Source organism: Accipiter gentilis, chromosome 9, assembly GCF_929443795.1.
Source record: "Accipiter gentilis chromosome 9, bAccGen1.1, whole genome shotgun sequence".
NCBI lineage: Eukaryota > Metazoa > Chordata > Aves > Accipitriformes > Accipitridae > Astur > Astur gentilis.
In genome coordinates this window covers 7,309,257-7,326,379 of record NC_064888.1, presented here as the reverse complement: position 1 = coordinate 7,326,379, position 17,123 = coordinate 7,309,257, and the positions used below count along the sequence as shown (strand labels likewise).

The 17,123-nt window shown below is 40.8% G+C and overlaps 1 protein-coding gene across 2 annotated transcripts in view; it reads left to right on the top strand.

Moving 5' to 3' along the window:
- The window catches only part of PRKG1 (protein kinase cGMP-dependent 1), a 527,620-nt gene that overhangs the window by 383,120 nt on the left and 127,377 nt on the right, over nucleotides 1-17,123 (top strand). For both annotated transcript variants that reach the window (XM_049810177.1, XM_049810176.1), the window contains exon 6: nucleotides 15,853-15,930. In XM_049810177.1, the coding sequence (XP_049666134.1) occupies nucleotides 15,853-15,930 (78 nt within the window). The remainder of the gene's footprint in view (nucleotides 1-15,852; nucleotides 15,931-17,123) is intronic.

Sequence of the window (17,123 nt, the reverse complement as noted above, 5' to 3'; positions counted from 1 at the left end):
TCCCAGTGCACAGCTGGGGTGTCGGGAGGTTGCCTGACCTCAGCACAGCTCACTGCGTGTTTGGGTGTACCCCAAAAGGGGGGGAAATCCCCCCCAAAATCCAGCTCTATGTTGGGAAGGGCTGAAACTCAGCTTCCTGGTGGCCACAAGCTTCTTGGGATCAACCAAGTCTGGCTTTGGTTCTTCACCAGAAAGTCATGGAAAACAGGCAAGAAGGGATTTCTTGCTGGAGATCTGTGTCCTTCAGATACCCTTCCTCCATTCAACGTTACACTTGTGCTGAAAAATAAGACTCTCAGTATCTCAAAATTAATATAAAATGAAAATAGCTGACTGTATTGGTAATTCATAGAGAAGACAAGTGCAAAAAATAGCTCATTGCTGAGAAAACTTATGATACTGCTACAGTGGAAAATGCTGATGTCCTAAATCGGGGCATCAGTGGAACAGATGTGCTCTCTTCCTCCTGTGCCTTCTGATTTCTGTCCACCATAAGAGACTGGGAAACATAAATAACGTGGCTGTTACCAGCATGTAGTTTTACGCTATTCTTTTACCAGGGTGAAGGTTTTCCTTGGCTGTGTAGGAGTGGGGTTTATTAACTGTGACGACAGGTGATCCTGCCTCTGTTGCAATAAGACTCGACCCCGTGCTTGTCCGCTTGTAAATCCAAATTGTAATTTTCCAAATTCCTCGCAGAGAAAGCCACAAAAGATACAATTCTCTGTGCTTTGGCATTAAAAAAACCCCTAGTGAAGTAATCTCTGGATCGGTGTGCTGTCCTTGCCTGGTAAGGAAAAAGTCAGCTGTCCCGTTAGCACTGCTGTGTCTTGTGCCAAAAATCTGACCTAGATTACATTTCCCAGTGTCAGTCTGGTTTTCTTTTCAGGACTGATATTAAGATAAACTCAAAAAAAGCTGTTTTAAAGTGCAAAATAGATGTAGTCAGTCAAATATTTATAACTCTGGTCATTGCATGAGAGATTGATGAATATATTACTGTTGCAGGGTTAATTCTTGACATGCTTTATCATTAATAATCTAAACTTTTACCGTGTTCTGTATTCATAATAGTTTGTTGGGCTTTTTTCTTACAGCTTCATGTTTCATTACTAGTTGTGCGAAATCCTGGAATAAGTTGTAGGCAGTAGCAAGGTCCAGTAAAATCTTCTTTGTACAACTTCATAGCAAGGTTCAAATTGACGTGGCTGCAGTTGCATGAGCCTATTTTAACAGTAATAAGTCTATATTAACAGTAATACTGAATTCTGTACTTAGGGGAGCATATTTTGCATTTCTATATTAAAATATAGTTTTTATCTTAATTTGGCAAGTTCTGTTGTCAAGACGACAGTTGCAGCCCAGGTTAGGGTGCATAGCTCAAGGCACCTGCTGTTTCCATTGAGAAAAGTTGTTAGTGCTATTTAAAATAATCGAGCTTTCAGGTTTTCCCATTTCATTGCACACTCGGAGTAGAAGTTCACTTGCTGCTTTAATAAATATATTTCAGGCAAATATTTTATCTTGGTTTCTTCAGTGTAATTCACTTCCAAAATTCCTTGTAATCCAGAGTGCTTGTTGGCAGACTGGGAGCGGAGTCTGCATTTGTATGCATGCAGGCTGATAAACTCTGCTTTTTTTTCCTTTGTGCAGTTAATGAGAGAAATCAAGGGAAGAGGAGAATATTTTCTAGCAGCAGCCAAAATCCATGGAGGTATAAAAGGGGAGTATAAGCTGTGATAGTGTTTAATTCATCTGGTGCTGCAAGGCTTATGTGTTAAGTCAGAACTGGTTGTTACCTACACAAACCCCTGAAGTTGCCAAACTAGAAGCAACTGGTGAATTCAGGCGTTTGAATTGGGCAAATTACCTGTTTCAGTAAAACTCCGTAGAGGCTGGCTAAATCAAATGCTTTTCATAATTTTGCTTCCAGTAAAGTCAGTTTCTAGAGACAATTTAAAGAAGAGCATTTGCATATGGCAAGTTAGAGTCTCCTCTTTGATTCAGATTGCAAAAGAAAATATATTTTATTACAGGTTACTTGAAGAGTGGCTGAATATATTCAATTAATATGCTTTTTTTTATTCCTCATGATAGATTAGTAAATTAGTTTGGATCTTCATGGCAATGCAAATAACTTGTCTGAATAAGCATACAAAATTTAGAGCAAATTAAGAAAAATATATGAAACAAATATGGTGATTTACATTGTTCACTTCCAATTTCATTTTTGCAAGGAATTGATTGCCATTTTAATAGTTGTGGAACCGGTCTTTGGATTTACGGAGGGAAATTAGTGTTCCACACACATTCTTCCATTATAAAGAGAAAAACAAATCAGAGCTATTCAGAAAAGGAGGAGAGAAGAGCAGCTACTTTTCTTGCATTTCAATGAAATCTAATTAAAAACCCGCATCCTTAAGTTGCTTGCTATTGGAGAGACGCTTTATGATGCAGTCACATAGTGTGATATTGTTTCTGGTTGTATTTCCTCAAAACAAAGCTGTCGAAGTTGATACGCTGTCATGTTGCTGAGGGAGACCTTTCAATCTTTGGATTTAAAAAACAAAGCATCTTTGCCTTCCCAAACAGTCTATTGAAACGAAGCAATCTGAATCACAGGAACATGTTAATGTTCAAAGTAGGCTGGAAATGTCATGGGGCTGGGGTTGTTCAAATAGAAATTTCAATCCTACAAAAGCTTATACTCAAAACTAAATGAGTGCAACTGGCCACGGGCATGCAACCTTTTGTCTCGTGTTAGTACTTCCAATTTTCAGCTGGCATTTTGATCCCTACCCCCCACCCTGAGTCAGCATCAACTCCATGCAACTTGCCATATAATTTTTCTTTTTTTTTTTTTTTAATTTTACTTGATTTTACTGTTTGCTAATTTTTAGTCAGCATAACTGATTAATTAATTCCACTCTGCCTAGGTATCCTTTTTCTAATTACTTACTGCTCAGTTAATTCTCCCCATTTCACATCAATTATCTGTGAATCGGTTATTATTTTAGCTAGCAAGCAAAGTGTTGGGTTTTCTATCCCAATTCATTGACAGCTTGATTTGTAGCCTAATACCGCTATCAACTTTCACCTGACTAATTTGCTGTCTTGTTATCACCGTCATCTCTCATGGCAATAAATCCTATTTTTTTCCATATTGGTTCCTCTCTCATCTTCCTGAGCAACCCTCTTTGCTACAGTTCTTCTTCCATTTCTCCTTAGCTTGTCCCAGTGTACTGCTCTCACCCACCTATATCATCTCTGTTGTCACTTAATCCTTGAACTACCTCTCCTTGAGTTCTCCCTCTTCATGTTTGAGGGTTGTCTTAACCTTTCACCCTCTTCATCCCCATCTGCATATCTTTTAACTTTTCAGCTTTTTCAGCATCCTCCCTCCATTTCTCATCCGCCTGAAATTCCTGTTTCTTCTCAGATCATCCTGCCTATTAATCTACTTTTATTTCTCTCTTCCTGTTTCTTTGCACTTAAGGAAATGAAGCTCTCCCCCACTGACACCACTTCTGCAGTTGATCTTTTCTGGTGGCCCCTCATGATACCAAATCAATGTGTGGTGGCAGAGCTGAGCTTCCTTCTCTGATCCCCTCATCCTTCCTTTTGCCCTTTTTCATCCCTCGAGCATCTTTACATCTGGTCTTTCTCCAAGAGCATCAGGATCTCCAGTCGTCCTTTTCACCCACTGCCACCCACTTCATCTCCTCTTTCTCCTCTTACATTTTCATGCCAATCTTTGCTATATATGTATGTGGATCGATGCCCTGCCTCCAAAAATTAGCACTTCTGAGCTTCTGCTATATTCCTACAAGCTTCCTTTACAAAAAGATGTTGGGCTGCAGGCACAGCTTGGGCATCTCCTGAACCTCTGCCCTATGTGCTCCTACTCGAGGAGGTTGTCACTGACCAAGGATGGGGGGAGGCAGGGACTTTGTCAGGCTCGAGGGTCAGGACAGTGGTGGCCTCTGCACCAGCTGGTGACAGCATTTTACAACTCGAGCTGTTTTCCAGGCGGAAACAGAGAAACAGATGTTTGCCTCGGCACCGCGGAGAAAAAGTAGCTGAGAGGTGGTGGCCTCCCAGGCTGTTTGCAACTTTCCTGGCTTCCTAGCCTGATTGCTCTCCAAAAATGGTTGTCAGACTGCATTACAGTAACAGTGGGGATGGAATGAGAATTAAAATCTGGTTTCTAATGCCTTGTGTCTACTTTTAGAAGAAATTAAGGCAGGAAATTTCTTTAGCAATAATGCATTAAACTAAATAATGCTTTTTTTAGATTCTCTTTCCTCCTCTTTCTCCCTTAAAAGTGCACGGTGCATTTAGGAATCAAAACCGTATCTCAGGTCGTCATTACAAAACTTAATGGACTCATCCAGTCCAAATCATCCTGGCTCAGTCTTCAGATGTCTCATCACCTACTTGATATTCTGCAACATCCTTTTGTCGTAGAGGTGGCTGTATAAAAATCTTTGAAGCTCAACAAATCTTCATCTACACAGGACAGCTTCTACTATTCACCCAATCCCATGGGCATTCAAGAGTCCCTGAACATGCTCAGGTTTGCTCAAAACTGTTGGTTTTGAGAGTAGGCTGGGAAAGAAACTTGCATGTGACAGCAGGACTTGCGTCCTGGCTGAGAAATTTTTAGTCATGCCGGATCAGAAGGTTCCAGCAAAAGAGGAGTTAAGCAAACCTTATGATTATATGGGAGGGGAGAGAGGAGCCACCTTTCACCACAGGACTCTTCACAGCCTTTTGAGGAGTACAGAAGAGAGAAGAATCCCCAGCAGAAAATTGTTCATTTGAAAAAGGCATGGGGAGCACAGAAAAGGCATTTCCTCCTGTATCAGTGCCGCCCACTGCCTTGGGCAGTGAGGAGGATGCTCAGGAGAGGGAAAAGGAAAGGGCCAAAAGCTCCTTCCATCTCATCTCATGCATGTGTCTGCCCTTTTGAATGCAGGAACCTGAGCCAACATTTTGCAAATACTGTTCCTTATACATTGTATTGCCTTTTATGTATCCCTGAAAATTGCACTTGATGAGCACTAGCTTGAAGTCCAGTGGAATCTAGAAGAAAAATGCTAAAATCAGAGCTAAAAAGACAATGTTGTTTTTCGTGACTAGAAGATGATACTACTGAGGTTTATCCCTACTTTGTGCCCTTTTCTTTAGTATTGCTTGGTTTGGGGGACTTCTTTGATGAGACGTGTTTGTTCAGCATCAAACCTAATAAATCTTGTTTGAGCATGTATCTCACAAAAGTTACAAGTGATCCTATTTATCCACTGTTTATTACCGTGAGGAGAGTTGTGTTACGGTTGGGTGTTCTGGTATTAAGACCTTAACTTTTATGGTGTAAAAGGAAACTGAACTGACCAGCTGTGCACTATGGGTCATGAAAATGCCAGAGCTGTGGTGCTGCCGCTTCTTTCCATGCGAGAAGTCAACCTTCAGGAAGCTCCTGAATGATCACAACTGTAATGTCATATTTACAGGTCAATGCAGAAGTCTTGAATTCATGGTGAAAATTCAGCCTTTTTCACAGAGCTCTGGTCAGCATTGGATAAACCACAGTTTGGAGATTTGCCTTTTGCTCTAAACTGTGTACGTTGAGTTTCTGTCTTCCACAACTTCCATTTCTATAACCTTATTTCCATCACCTATCTTGCTTTGTCCCCAGAAGTGTTGGTGGGTACAGCCCACATATGGGAGAGGACCAGTTCCAGCCCAATTCAGGGACGTATGTCTGTGGGACACGGAAATTGGAGGAGGTTTTGAGAAAAAGGAAGAGAAGGAGGTTACCAGCCCCAGCTCCATCCCTGCCCGTGTTGCACGCTCCCTCCCCACTGGCTCTCTGCACAGCATGGTGAAATTTCAGATTCATGGGACAGTAGTGCCAAACCCCCAAAGAAACAACCAGGAAATTAAAGCAATCATTTAACCAAAGAACTTCAAATTAGGAACACTTACCGCATTTTTACATTTCAGAACCAGCAGTGGTCTGTTGTAGGACTGCTGTTATATTCATTTTGTTTTGTAGCCAGTGAAGTAGGTGTAGGCTGTACTTGCTTTTGCTCCAATGAAATAATTATTGAGTATATACCACTTTGCTACCATACATCCTGTTATATTCCTCTCACCTGGAGCAATCAATGTGACCAAGTTCTCAGAAGCACATACTGTATCTTGATATCGGGACGTATGCCGCCAACTTTTTTCTTTTATTCTAAGGAAAAGGCATTTCTTAGTATACCAGTTGTTCCTTGTTTGATCTGTAGCTTGTTTTATTATCAGATTCTTATCTACTTTCTCATGAGCATGCAAAGACAACCTCAGTCAAGGACAGATAAACCCCCTGTTTAGAGTGATTTGTATTATTCCATACGCTGGACCTGAGCATCCACACGCAAATAGTCCCTTTAGGTGCATTAAGACTATTACTGTTCAGGGGATGCTTTTGTGGGACTCAGAAGCGACCTGTAAACTGCAGAAGACACCACAATTAGAGAAGACACCCAGACTATCCAAAACGTGCCCAGGAGCATGTTGTTTTCTCATTGCTGTCACAGTCCATTAAGAAGCCACAGTGAACCAGTGCAGTACAAAATGTTCACCGCAAGGCTTTACCAAGGCGACAGTCTCCTGCAACTATTACAAAACAGCTTTGAATTTAAAATATATATTCAAATACCTAGTTTGAATTCAAAGAGCTTGATTTTTAAGAAGGAAGACTAAGTTTGTAATCCATGAGTGAGAAAAAAGAAAAATCTCCTGCAGAAGACTGCAGCTCAGTTAGAGCCAGGTGAATCTGAAGATCGGGGTTTGCAACCCCAGGTTGCCGTAGAGTCATCCACAGATTTCCAGCTCAAGTTCACAACCATTTGGGATGATGGAGTTGTGCTAATAACGTACTAATTCCTGCTGCGATACCCGAAAATGGGCCAGTCTGCGCTTCCTCATCTCCCAACACATGGTGGCAGGCGGACATGGGACAAGCTGCTCCACAGCATTCCCTGTCTGTTGGGTTTATCCTTCCTCACCTGCTTTCCCAACCCTGTCCTCCGTAATGATGCCGAATTAAAAGGCATGAGTTAACCCTCACTTCCCATCAACTGTGCGTCTTTCTCATTGTAATTTCCCACTTGCTTAACTTTAATTAAGCTGCTGTTTTGAGGGGTATTGAGACATCTTGAGTGTCAAAAATCAGACCCATCTGCTGCGCTTTGATTCACAGGATAAGTAAGGGGAGGACCACAGTGTGATAATTTTGCCCTAAGGCTGCTTCAAGGAGAAGCATTTTTAGATAATTCATGGGAGTATGACACATAGTAAAACCAGGGAAACAAAGTTTTATGATTCCTAAGGAATTCAATACAGAAGACCAATATTAACTTGCTTGGGTTTGCAGCGTTTTTCAAACTAACTTTTTTAAAAAAATTCTATTTTGTTAGTATTGCTGTTGTCATTTCAGACTTGAAAAAAAGTTCAAGGCAGGAAGTCCAGAAGAGAAACAAAAGTATTTTGAAGGCTTCTTATGTTTAGAGTTTTGCTGATGGTTCTGTGAATATTTTTTTAAAACCACCAGCAAAATAACATGTTTAGATGTATTTTAAAAAAAAAAACAAACACAAAAACCAACAAACCCCTTGCGGGAGATGGATTATACATTGAGCTCTGTCACCAAACGTGTGTTACCCTCAGTGGTTTATGTGCTGCAAACCTGGCTGCAGGGAGTAAAAGTCCTCATTTCAAAGACACCTTTGTGTTTCTGCTCCCCTGATATGACCTTTGGCAGGGTTTTGGCCTCTTGGTGCCACAGCCGACGTGGGTTACGTAGCACTCCAAACACACAGTCTATTTTCCACCCTTTTCCAAATGTTCTCAGTATAAACACAGTAGTCAAAGGCAGCCAGCTGGAGGAAAAATGAGGTTTTCTGAAGTTTAACCATTGGGTTTGTCTCCAGCATCGAGGTTTCTCCATGAAGCCTGTGTCAGCACTTGGTCAGGCTTTAAAAACTTCTCAGTCTTTGATGGTGGTCGGGAATAGAAGCTCCGGGTGAAGTTGGCTACTGACAAAGAAAGGTTGGTGGACCAAAGCCTTCACCCAAACGTGGGTGTCTGAAGTTGCAAAGCTCCTGTTTTCTCTGCGGTGGGCAAGGTGTGCCTTAGAGTGCTGTGGAGGACTTTGTCGCAATGTGGTGGCACACGAAGAGTGCTGAAAGTGGGGCAAGGCATCTGAAGCTCTTGTGATTGGCACAGATGATGGTGGCACAAACCTAGATCCTGCACAGTGCCCAGCTCTTGTGCGTGCATCTGGCCACCCTTGCAGGGGTGTCCATCGGAGCTGCTCTGCTTTGGTTGTTCCCACTAAACAAAGATTTGGCTTTTTGGGTATAGTGTTGGGAAGTAAGAAAGCTGGTTTTTCCTCCCATTAGTGGAATACTGTGAGTTTATGAGCTGTGAGTCCTTTCTGTGCACAATGGAGGGTTGTGATGGAAACCTCTCTGGGAAGGATGAGGTACAGAAATTCAGATTTCAGACACCCGCACCTCGTTTTAGCCATGATGTCGCCATTGCAAACAAAGAAGAAAAAAAAGGAGAAAGCAAATGCAGTGTGTGGTGCTACGCCTGTGTAATGGCTAGTGGTGGAAATTAATTGCACACAACTTTTCTGAGAGGGATGGCATTGGGTGATCGCTGAGAGTACCTGATCGGGTTTGTACATGTGCATTCATTTGGTCTTGTATCAGTGGGAGGTTTGGGTTGGTGACGACTTGCAGTTTTGGTGTTGGGGAGCACAGTGACTTGAAAAAGCAGTTATTGTCAAAATTTGTTGTTGCAGTAATGCCTCACTCTTTCTAATTTTGTCAATATTCAACGCAAGATTGGTCTCATAAAAATACAATTACTTCTTAAGAGAGCTTTAATTACATGGGGTGTTTCTCCACTCAAGGCTGGGGCAGCGCATTGGCATTCTACACGGGACGGAGGACTTCATAAAGCAGGATATTTGCTTTTTTTAGAGCATAATCTGACTCAATCATGGGGTGCTCTGCACCTCTGCTAGTTCTTCTGTAGGGTATGTTGAGCACATCAGGGAGGCTTATCAGTGTCTTACCCTATCAAGCCCACTGAGTATACTTTTTTTTCCCCTTGGCGCTACGATTTTTTCTTAGCTTTAAGTAAAATTGGCAATAGAAGAAAGGGGGGAGGGGAAAGGTTTTTATAGAAGCTGCTATTACCAGGCAACATGGAGATCTCCAGGAGAGAGGCATTTGTTGTGCTGATGAGCCACATAGGAGGACTTTAAAGGGAGGAAGACCTTCCAGGACTTGTGTTAATTTAGGTTAGAAAAGATACTTTGTGAAAGATTTAAGCTTCTCTGTATGCTGACATTGATTTTAACCTAAACATGTGAAGGCCATTTAGACACAGAGCAGTATAGCATTGGATTAAAATCTGGCTGTGACGTTGCATTGCAACTGGCCTTGTTTAGGGTTTGGTTTGGTTTTTTTAAACAACTTAATTTCAATTTTATATTTTTTCTAAGGGGAATTGATAGTTTGGTGGGACAGTAACAGTTAATAAAGGGCTCTGACTGTTTGATACCTAGATTTCAGTATGCTCGATGTACATTGGATATTCATTATATCTACATCTAGTTTGGACCCACCAAACAGCTTTCATTTATACTTGAGTAACATTTTTCTAAGAAATCTGATTTCTGTTGTTTTACTCCAGTAGTGTAAATTTAGTATGTCTTTCCACTTCCAGCTATATTCTAGACGTGCTTAGGCTTTCACCCTAAGTATTAAAACCTGAAGTACTTGAAGATGATGGTAATGTTGATGGCAATGGAGAGCTTAAGGATGGGAGCAAGATGCAGTGTTCACTACCTGATCCCAGTTCAGATGTTGAAGTTCTTGCTCTTCCTAAAATCAAGATAAATTCAAGGCTTCTATTCTGTCTGCATTGTCTGAATTGCTTTTAAATCAAGGTGTTGGTTTATATGGGGGGGGAGGCTGCAGTACTTACCAATCCATAGTGATCTAAGTTGATATATTTTACTTCACGTTTGAAAGTGGCTGAGAGATTGTGTGGGTCTCCCATACTTCGGGAGTAATACTTTATTTTCTGCTGATCTACCTGGCCAGCCACGCAGGGAAGCAGAGCCAGTGACCGCGTATCATAAATGGCTCATTTTGGAGATCTTGGGTTGGAGGTAAGTCAGAAATGAGACCTGACAGCCTCTTCCCGTCGCTGCTTCCTAAAACAGGGCTGCACCAGGAGCCCAGACAAGTCACTGGTGTCACTGGGATGGCTCTTGGCTTGTCGATAGTCAGAAACCTTCATGCTAGTTTCACAGATGTAGCCTAGAAATTGTTTTAAATCTCTTTAGAGTTGCATTCATTTCAAAAGCCATGTTTTGCCCCCCTGATCTATCAAAAATGCTATTTAAACCCATTCTCTCCAGCCTTCCTAATGTTACATGATGTTATGTGATATAGAAACATGAAGGGAAAGAGTTGCCTGGATGGGCCGTAGCTCTCACAGGTGAGAGCTAGCCCTTTCCAATGTTATTTAGTTGAACTCAATGTGATCCCTTTAAGTTCTTAGTGAGAAAATGAGGATTATAAAGGAAAACAGATGATTACACAGGTCTGCTTGTTGCAAAAGTTTTCTAGTATGCTGTATTAGTTTGTAACAACCAGTTACATTTAAAAAAAACACCACAACAACTATTAGTTCAGCTCCTTAATTTTGTGTTAATCTCAAAAAATATTTGAAAAAAAAAAAATTCCCAGGTATTGCTAAAAATAAGGGTGCTCCTGATCCTGAAAACTCTTATTTGATACTGTACAATAGACCAGAAGCTGGCAGTTGTCTGAGGCAAGGATCCAAGAGTTAACAAGTTGGCATTATGCAGAATTTGCAAGGGGGAAAAAAAAGGAGTTACAGAGAAATAAAGGTTGAGGGTTCAGAGGATGGACTGGTTTGAGGTGCTGGAAATGCTCCGCCAACACTCTGCAGGCTTACAGCAGTTGAGAAATGCTCCAGGGACTTCGAAATACTAATTGGGCTGGCTCTCTAATTATTTTTTTGTTTTTCTTCCTCCTGTTGGGCTTGCCTTGGCATTGATGAAGTAAATTTAAGGGAAATTTGAGTTTATGTAATATGTGCATGACTTTCTCTTGCTTACACATATTTCGGGTTGTTTCCTATTAAAACATTTTGGTTAAGGACCTGTTCTTTCCCTGAGAAAGCTAATTAGAGCTTTCCTTTTTTTTTGTATTTTTTTTCCTGCCTGACACATTCTTTCTGTAAATATAATGGTGTGGCTTTGAGTTCAGAGTTAAGCTTCACTGGAAAGAATTGGAACCTTCATTTTACAAGTATTTAAATGCTTATAGGAGTTAAGCTATGTACAGGACAGATACTGAAATAAGATCCATGAATATTAATGGAAGAATTAATTCTTTTTAAGGAAACCTTCAATCTTTAATTTTGGATGTTTTGCGTGTGCCAAAAAAGAAGAAAAAACAAGACACTCTTTTAATCCCTTATTTTTATTTTATCCTTTATTTTCTTAGGAAGAAACCTCTTATTGGAGCAGTTAACTGTCCTCTGATAAACACGTGTTTGGGTCACAAGTCTGGCATGCACTCTGCATCCCCATGGACATCCCTGCATCGCTAAGGATGCAACCCCTTACTGGTTTAGACTGGTATTTTTTTTATATAGGAAAATGGGGTACTAGGGGACTGGGGGATTATTCAAGAGGTGATAAAGCAGCTGTCACTCCGTAGAGAAGTACCTTAAGGGTCCAGTGTTACTTTACAAAACAACAGTCTAGTTAGCATGACAAATCCTCTAAATTTTGTAACATTTATAATTCATCGAAGCTGAGCCTTTATCCCCATTTGCCAAAGCTCTTGAAATACACATTTGTGGCTTGCTGGTATATGAGTGTTCCCAGCAGTAATTTCTCGGCTTTAACACTGCTGGTTTTTTGACTGCCGACTTTCTCAGACTTTGATGCCAAACCGGGACCTCGATGCCTCAGTTATAACCTTTTTTTCCCTCTGCACACACAAGACCCTTATAACTATTAGCTTTGCTGCCTGGTTATCTCGACCTTGGCAGGTTGTACAGCTGTATTTCTGCAGCCTGCATTTCTATTCGGGTTTTCTCAGTTTCATTTTTATGCTGGATTTCAGCTCCGGTTTTCTGCTGAGGAGAAGAAAATGTAAGAATAGTTAAGGTACTCTGGTCAACTCTTCCGGCTAGGAATTAATTTCTGTGTTTTGCTTTAATTTTCTTGTGGCCTGAAGGAGCTATGTCTTAAGAAGTATGCTCAAAAACCTATGTGATGCTTAGGTTTCAGTGAAATCTGTATGAGATATTAAATTAGCTTTCATCACTGAACTTTGGTATTGCCTCTGAAAATACAGTATTCTGTCCAGAGTCCCTTTCTCTTGGGAGAAAAGTCTAAACCCAAAAAGATCCACGTTCTAAGCCCAAATCTGGGTTGTTACACTAGTTGCATAATTTTTTTTATTCATTTGCGACTGCAAAGGTGGGATAGAAATATTTGTTACCTATTTTAAAGGCACTCTGGAAATTCTTTGACCAGAATAAACAGGGCTTTGAAGCTAGAATTTAAGAAGATGCCAACAAATTGTTGTTCTCTCCATCAGAAGGATCCCCTTCAAGAGAGTCTGGCTTCCAACAGCTTGCTAGAGCTCAGCCATTGAATTGAATCTTGCAAATGCAAGTCCAGAAGAAGCAGTGAGGTCATTCTAAAGCTAGTAAAGACACACTGAACCCGCTTGCTTTACTGCTTTTCTTTTTTGTGATTTTAATTCAAATAGTATTCCTTTGCACGTGCCACCACACCATTGCAAAGCTGTAGGAATTCTTGATTTTCCTCATATTGTTCTTGGACTGGTTTTCTCTAGATGAAACCAAGCTTGTGTTGCTAAAATACAAATCAGCTATATCATGAATACGTGCAACATTTGCCAAAGCGTTTCTTCAGATGACTTTGTATAATGGCACCGTATGTACCTGAGAATGTATTGCTACCTTATACATGGCTGGCTAAAAGCAAGAGGCTTGTTTTTATTTTTATTTTTTTAATTCTTTTTATTTGCATATGTCGTAAGTGAGCACTTACGTGCTTTGCCTGCTTTGCACAGTGCTTTCAGTCTAAACAGACAGAAATAATTTTGTTAGAAGCGCGAAGCACACGGATGAGTTGATTTGTGTTAGAAAAGGAGGATTTAAGAGGAAGAGCGTTGTTAAAAAATGGGGAAGGACAGGTTGATTCAAGCAAGAAGAATTGTGGTGAGGCCAGGTGGAATTAGCTGTGAAAGAAATGGGCTGAAATACATAAAGATGAAGATGTGGACCGCAGGAAGGGCATGGAGAAAGGTGCCGATGAGGAGGAGGTCAAGTGAAATGAAAGCTCTGTGCAATTGGGCACTCCAGCAAGGACTAGAGGAATATAATTTGAATGTTGGAAGAAGGCCTTGCAGTATTTTGAATGAGATTAGAGCCCAGGAAAAGAAAAATTACGGTAGGCAAGAGATGCTAAAGTAAGAGGCCCCTTCAAAACCTTCCAAAGCTCAGATTTGTTCTCCTTTCATTCCTTGAGTAGAATCCTGGGTTGGAAGGTTGGGAGCACTCATGGGTGGGCAATGGTTGGGAGGACTCGTGGGTGGAAATCAGATATGGCAGCAGGACTGAGTCTCGGTGCTAGGGTGTTGGTGCAGTTGTAATTGGTGACTAAGACCAAGAAAGGGCCTTTTAGGAAGAAGGTTTTACCGTGCTGAGTGTGTGATTTGGCCAGAAGTTGAGAGTCAGCTCTAAGGCAGTATCAGCTGAAAATTGCACATAAGTCATATAAGCAGTAGCAATTTAATATGTCTAATGAATATAGCTTGCCTGTACTAAAATTGGAAACCTGTTGACCAGTATGTTCAATCATTACATTTTTGGGTGCCTACAAGATTCCACCTCAGCAGGTATGATCCCAACACCTTACAAAATCAGGCCTGTTCAAGGAGTCTCAACCTGGATTCTCAAAATGTGCATTCTCAAAGTCTACTGTCCAGAAACACCCTATGTAAGAAGTAAAACTTTGTGAGTTTGTGTCCATGGTCTCCTCCAGCGTTTTTTTCCTTTTCCCACTCTGGCACGTAGAAATAGGAAAAATGCTGCAGTTTTTAGATCCATCAGAGCCCGTTCAGGATCTGGGCAACCCACAAATTAGTCTTCCTGACCCACCTTCCCTGGTCCCTTTTCTGAAAACTGACGTGATAATATTCAGTATTTGTGATTCTGATAGAGAACCGTATTTTTTAATTTATTAATCTTCTGGAGAGTCTGAAGAGTATTAATTACTAACATACTGCTTTGACTTTCTGATTTGATTTACCCAGAATTTTTTTTAGGGTGGCATAAGCACCCACTGCCTAACTATATGTATTTTTAAGAACTAACCTAATTAATTCTGTATCATAGTTCCCTCAGATATATTTTCTTTTTTCTATGACAATTACTTTTCATTAATATCCCCACATGCCCAGTGCTCCCAAACCAAGGAGTTGTTTCTCTCAGACACATTTACATGACACTTTACCTATTTGTTTTCATGATGGATTCTGTTACCAGTTTGTAAGTGGCACCAAAAAAGTTGAGTGTAGAGATAAATAAACAAACACAGGTCAGTAAAATACCCTTGACAGAAAACATCTCAAGCTGATCCAAAATCTAGGGTTCTGATTAATTCCTCTGTCTTAGCTCAAACCCATCCTTGCTGTTGTTTATACATACTTTGGGATTAAAAGATCTGGCCGTCTTTTGTGGGGCTTTGTGCTTTAGTGTAGCTTCAAACAACACCCGAGCCAGAGCACAGGCTATTTTGGGGGAGGTTTTGTCACAAATTGGTGCTGGGGCACAGCGGACCTGACACCTGCAGCTCTCTGCAGGGGCTTGATTAAAAAAACCCAGCAGTCATTTGTCCAGTAGGAGACATGGGTAGAGATGTTGGGTGGGAAGCTCTTAGCATTTCCCCTCCCTCCACTTGCTATTGAGCTGATGTTCGTTGAATTTGCAGGGGGCAGAGCATCTCTGAAGAACGTGCCAGGGTTTGGAGGGGCTAAATATGAATGTAAAGTCTTTATTTAGAAAATATTGGCTTTTATTTTTTTGGTGATGTATAAATGCATATTGATTTTGATGGGGTAACACAGGGGATGAAGCTATCCTAGTAAGTTTAGATGCAAGCATTGATAAGCTGTGACACAATTTAGCAAGGAATATTCCACAAAATGAGGCAAAAAGGATGGATTAAACTACTATAGTAACAGGAGAAGAGCAAAAATTATTTGTTGAATAAAGCCCTTGCTAGCAAAGCTGGAAAAATACCAAAACCAACAAAAAAAAAAAAAAAAAAAAAAAGGAAAAGAACTATTTTTACAATGGACATACTATTGCAGTTTAGTTCATGTACCGTATTCTCTGTTGAAAATTCCTCTGTCTAGTTTACTTAGTATAAATGGATTTAGGCTGTGAGGGTAATTCATCTGGGCAAAAACTGGCACCAACACAGTAAGAAGAAAAATGGGCAAGCCATAAACTGTTCCATTTTAATTATTATATTCCTCTACACAGGACAATTTTTAAATCACGGCCAATGTCAGACTGGGATAAAATTGGTCCAGGATTATGTTTCCATAAGCGTTATCTTGCAAAACTGCCAAACTATCTGCTGAATAACAGTCTCTGATTCTGTTTGTTCATCTTAATTTATTTTTTTTTTTCTTACAGACGCACTATGAAAGTGGAGAGTATATTATACGACAAGGTGCTCGAGGGGACACTTTCTTTATAATCAGCAAAGGAAAGGTAAGTTGACACCCTTCAAAGGCAAGTGGGGTGATGGCAATGATGGTGATGATGAGCTCTCAAAATTCAGTGCCAGCCAGCACTTTCTCTCTCCCCTTCCCGTGGCACAAATGTTGCAGCACTTGACATTTAATTAAACTTCTTGGCGCTGTATCAGTAGGGAAGAGTGGCCTGAAGGGGAGAAAATAGATCTCATGCTGTTTTACACACGTGCTCACAGTGAACACTTTGGGGTTGAAAACAGTTGTCGGGTCTCTCAGTAAATGACCAAAAAGCTCAATTATTTTTTTTAACATTATATCCTACAATACTCAACGTTTTCTTTGCTAAGTATCCCTCTTACAGGGCTGATTTCCAGACTTCATTCCCATGGCTATCACTTCTCAGCTTCTCCAAATTAAATAACAGGAAGCCAGAGAAGTCTGAGCTCTCTCCTTGGGGAAGAAAAAAGGTCCAAGTTTCTGTTCCACTGCTCACAAGGAAAATATGCTTTTTGACCTCTTTTCCCATAAAATCCTGATGGGATTTTATAGAACAAGGTTTTTCCTTCCATTCGATTTTTTTTATTATTTTTTTAGCTGGCCTAATACTATTACACTTGAGAAACACTTGGCTGCTTTCCACATAGCAGGATGGAGATGTTCAAGGGAGCACACAGTGATTTCCCACTGCAGATGAGATGCAATACAGTGAAAATAAACATAAATGGATAAATATGCTTGGAAGTAGGCCAACCACAGCCTCCTGGTTCCTGGATCTGATGTTTGCATCAAGGCACATATTAATGCTGGCCTTGCATAATTAAGGGTAGCAAAAACCCCATGGCATCCATAGAGGAAGAGCATGGGTGTTGTACACACTGTTGGGTTCTCTCCCAAGGCAGTTGTCGGCTCTTGGGTACTAAAACTAGATTTTCACTGTCATCTTCCGCTCTCTATCTCTGGGAGCCAATCTTCATCGGAGGAAAAAAATGGTCTTTTTCAGATGAATAAGATAGTCATGGACAAGAATCACAGAATAATAGAATCATTTAGGTTGGAAAAGACCTTCAAGATCATTGAGTCCAACCATCATCCATGCCCACTAAACCGTGTTCTGAAGTGCCTTGTCTACGTGCTTTTTGAATACCTCCAGGGATGGTGACTCAACCACTTCCCTGGGCAGCTTGTTCCAATGTCTGACAACCCTCTCAG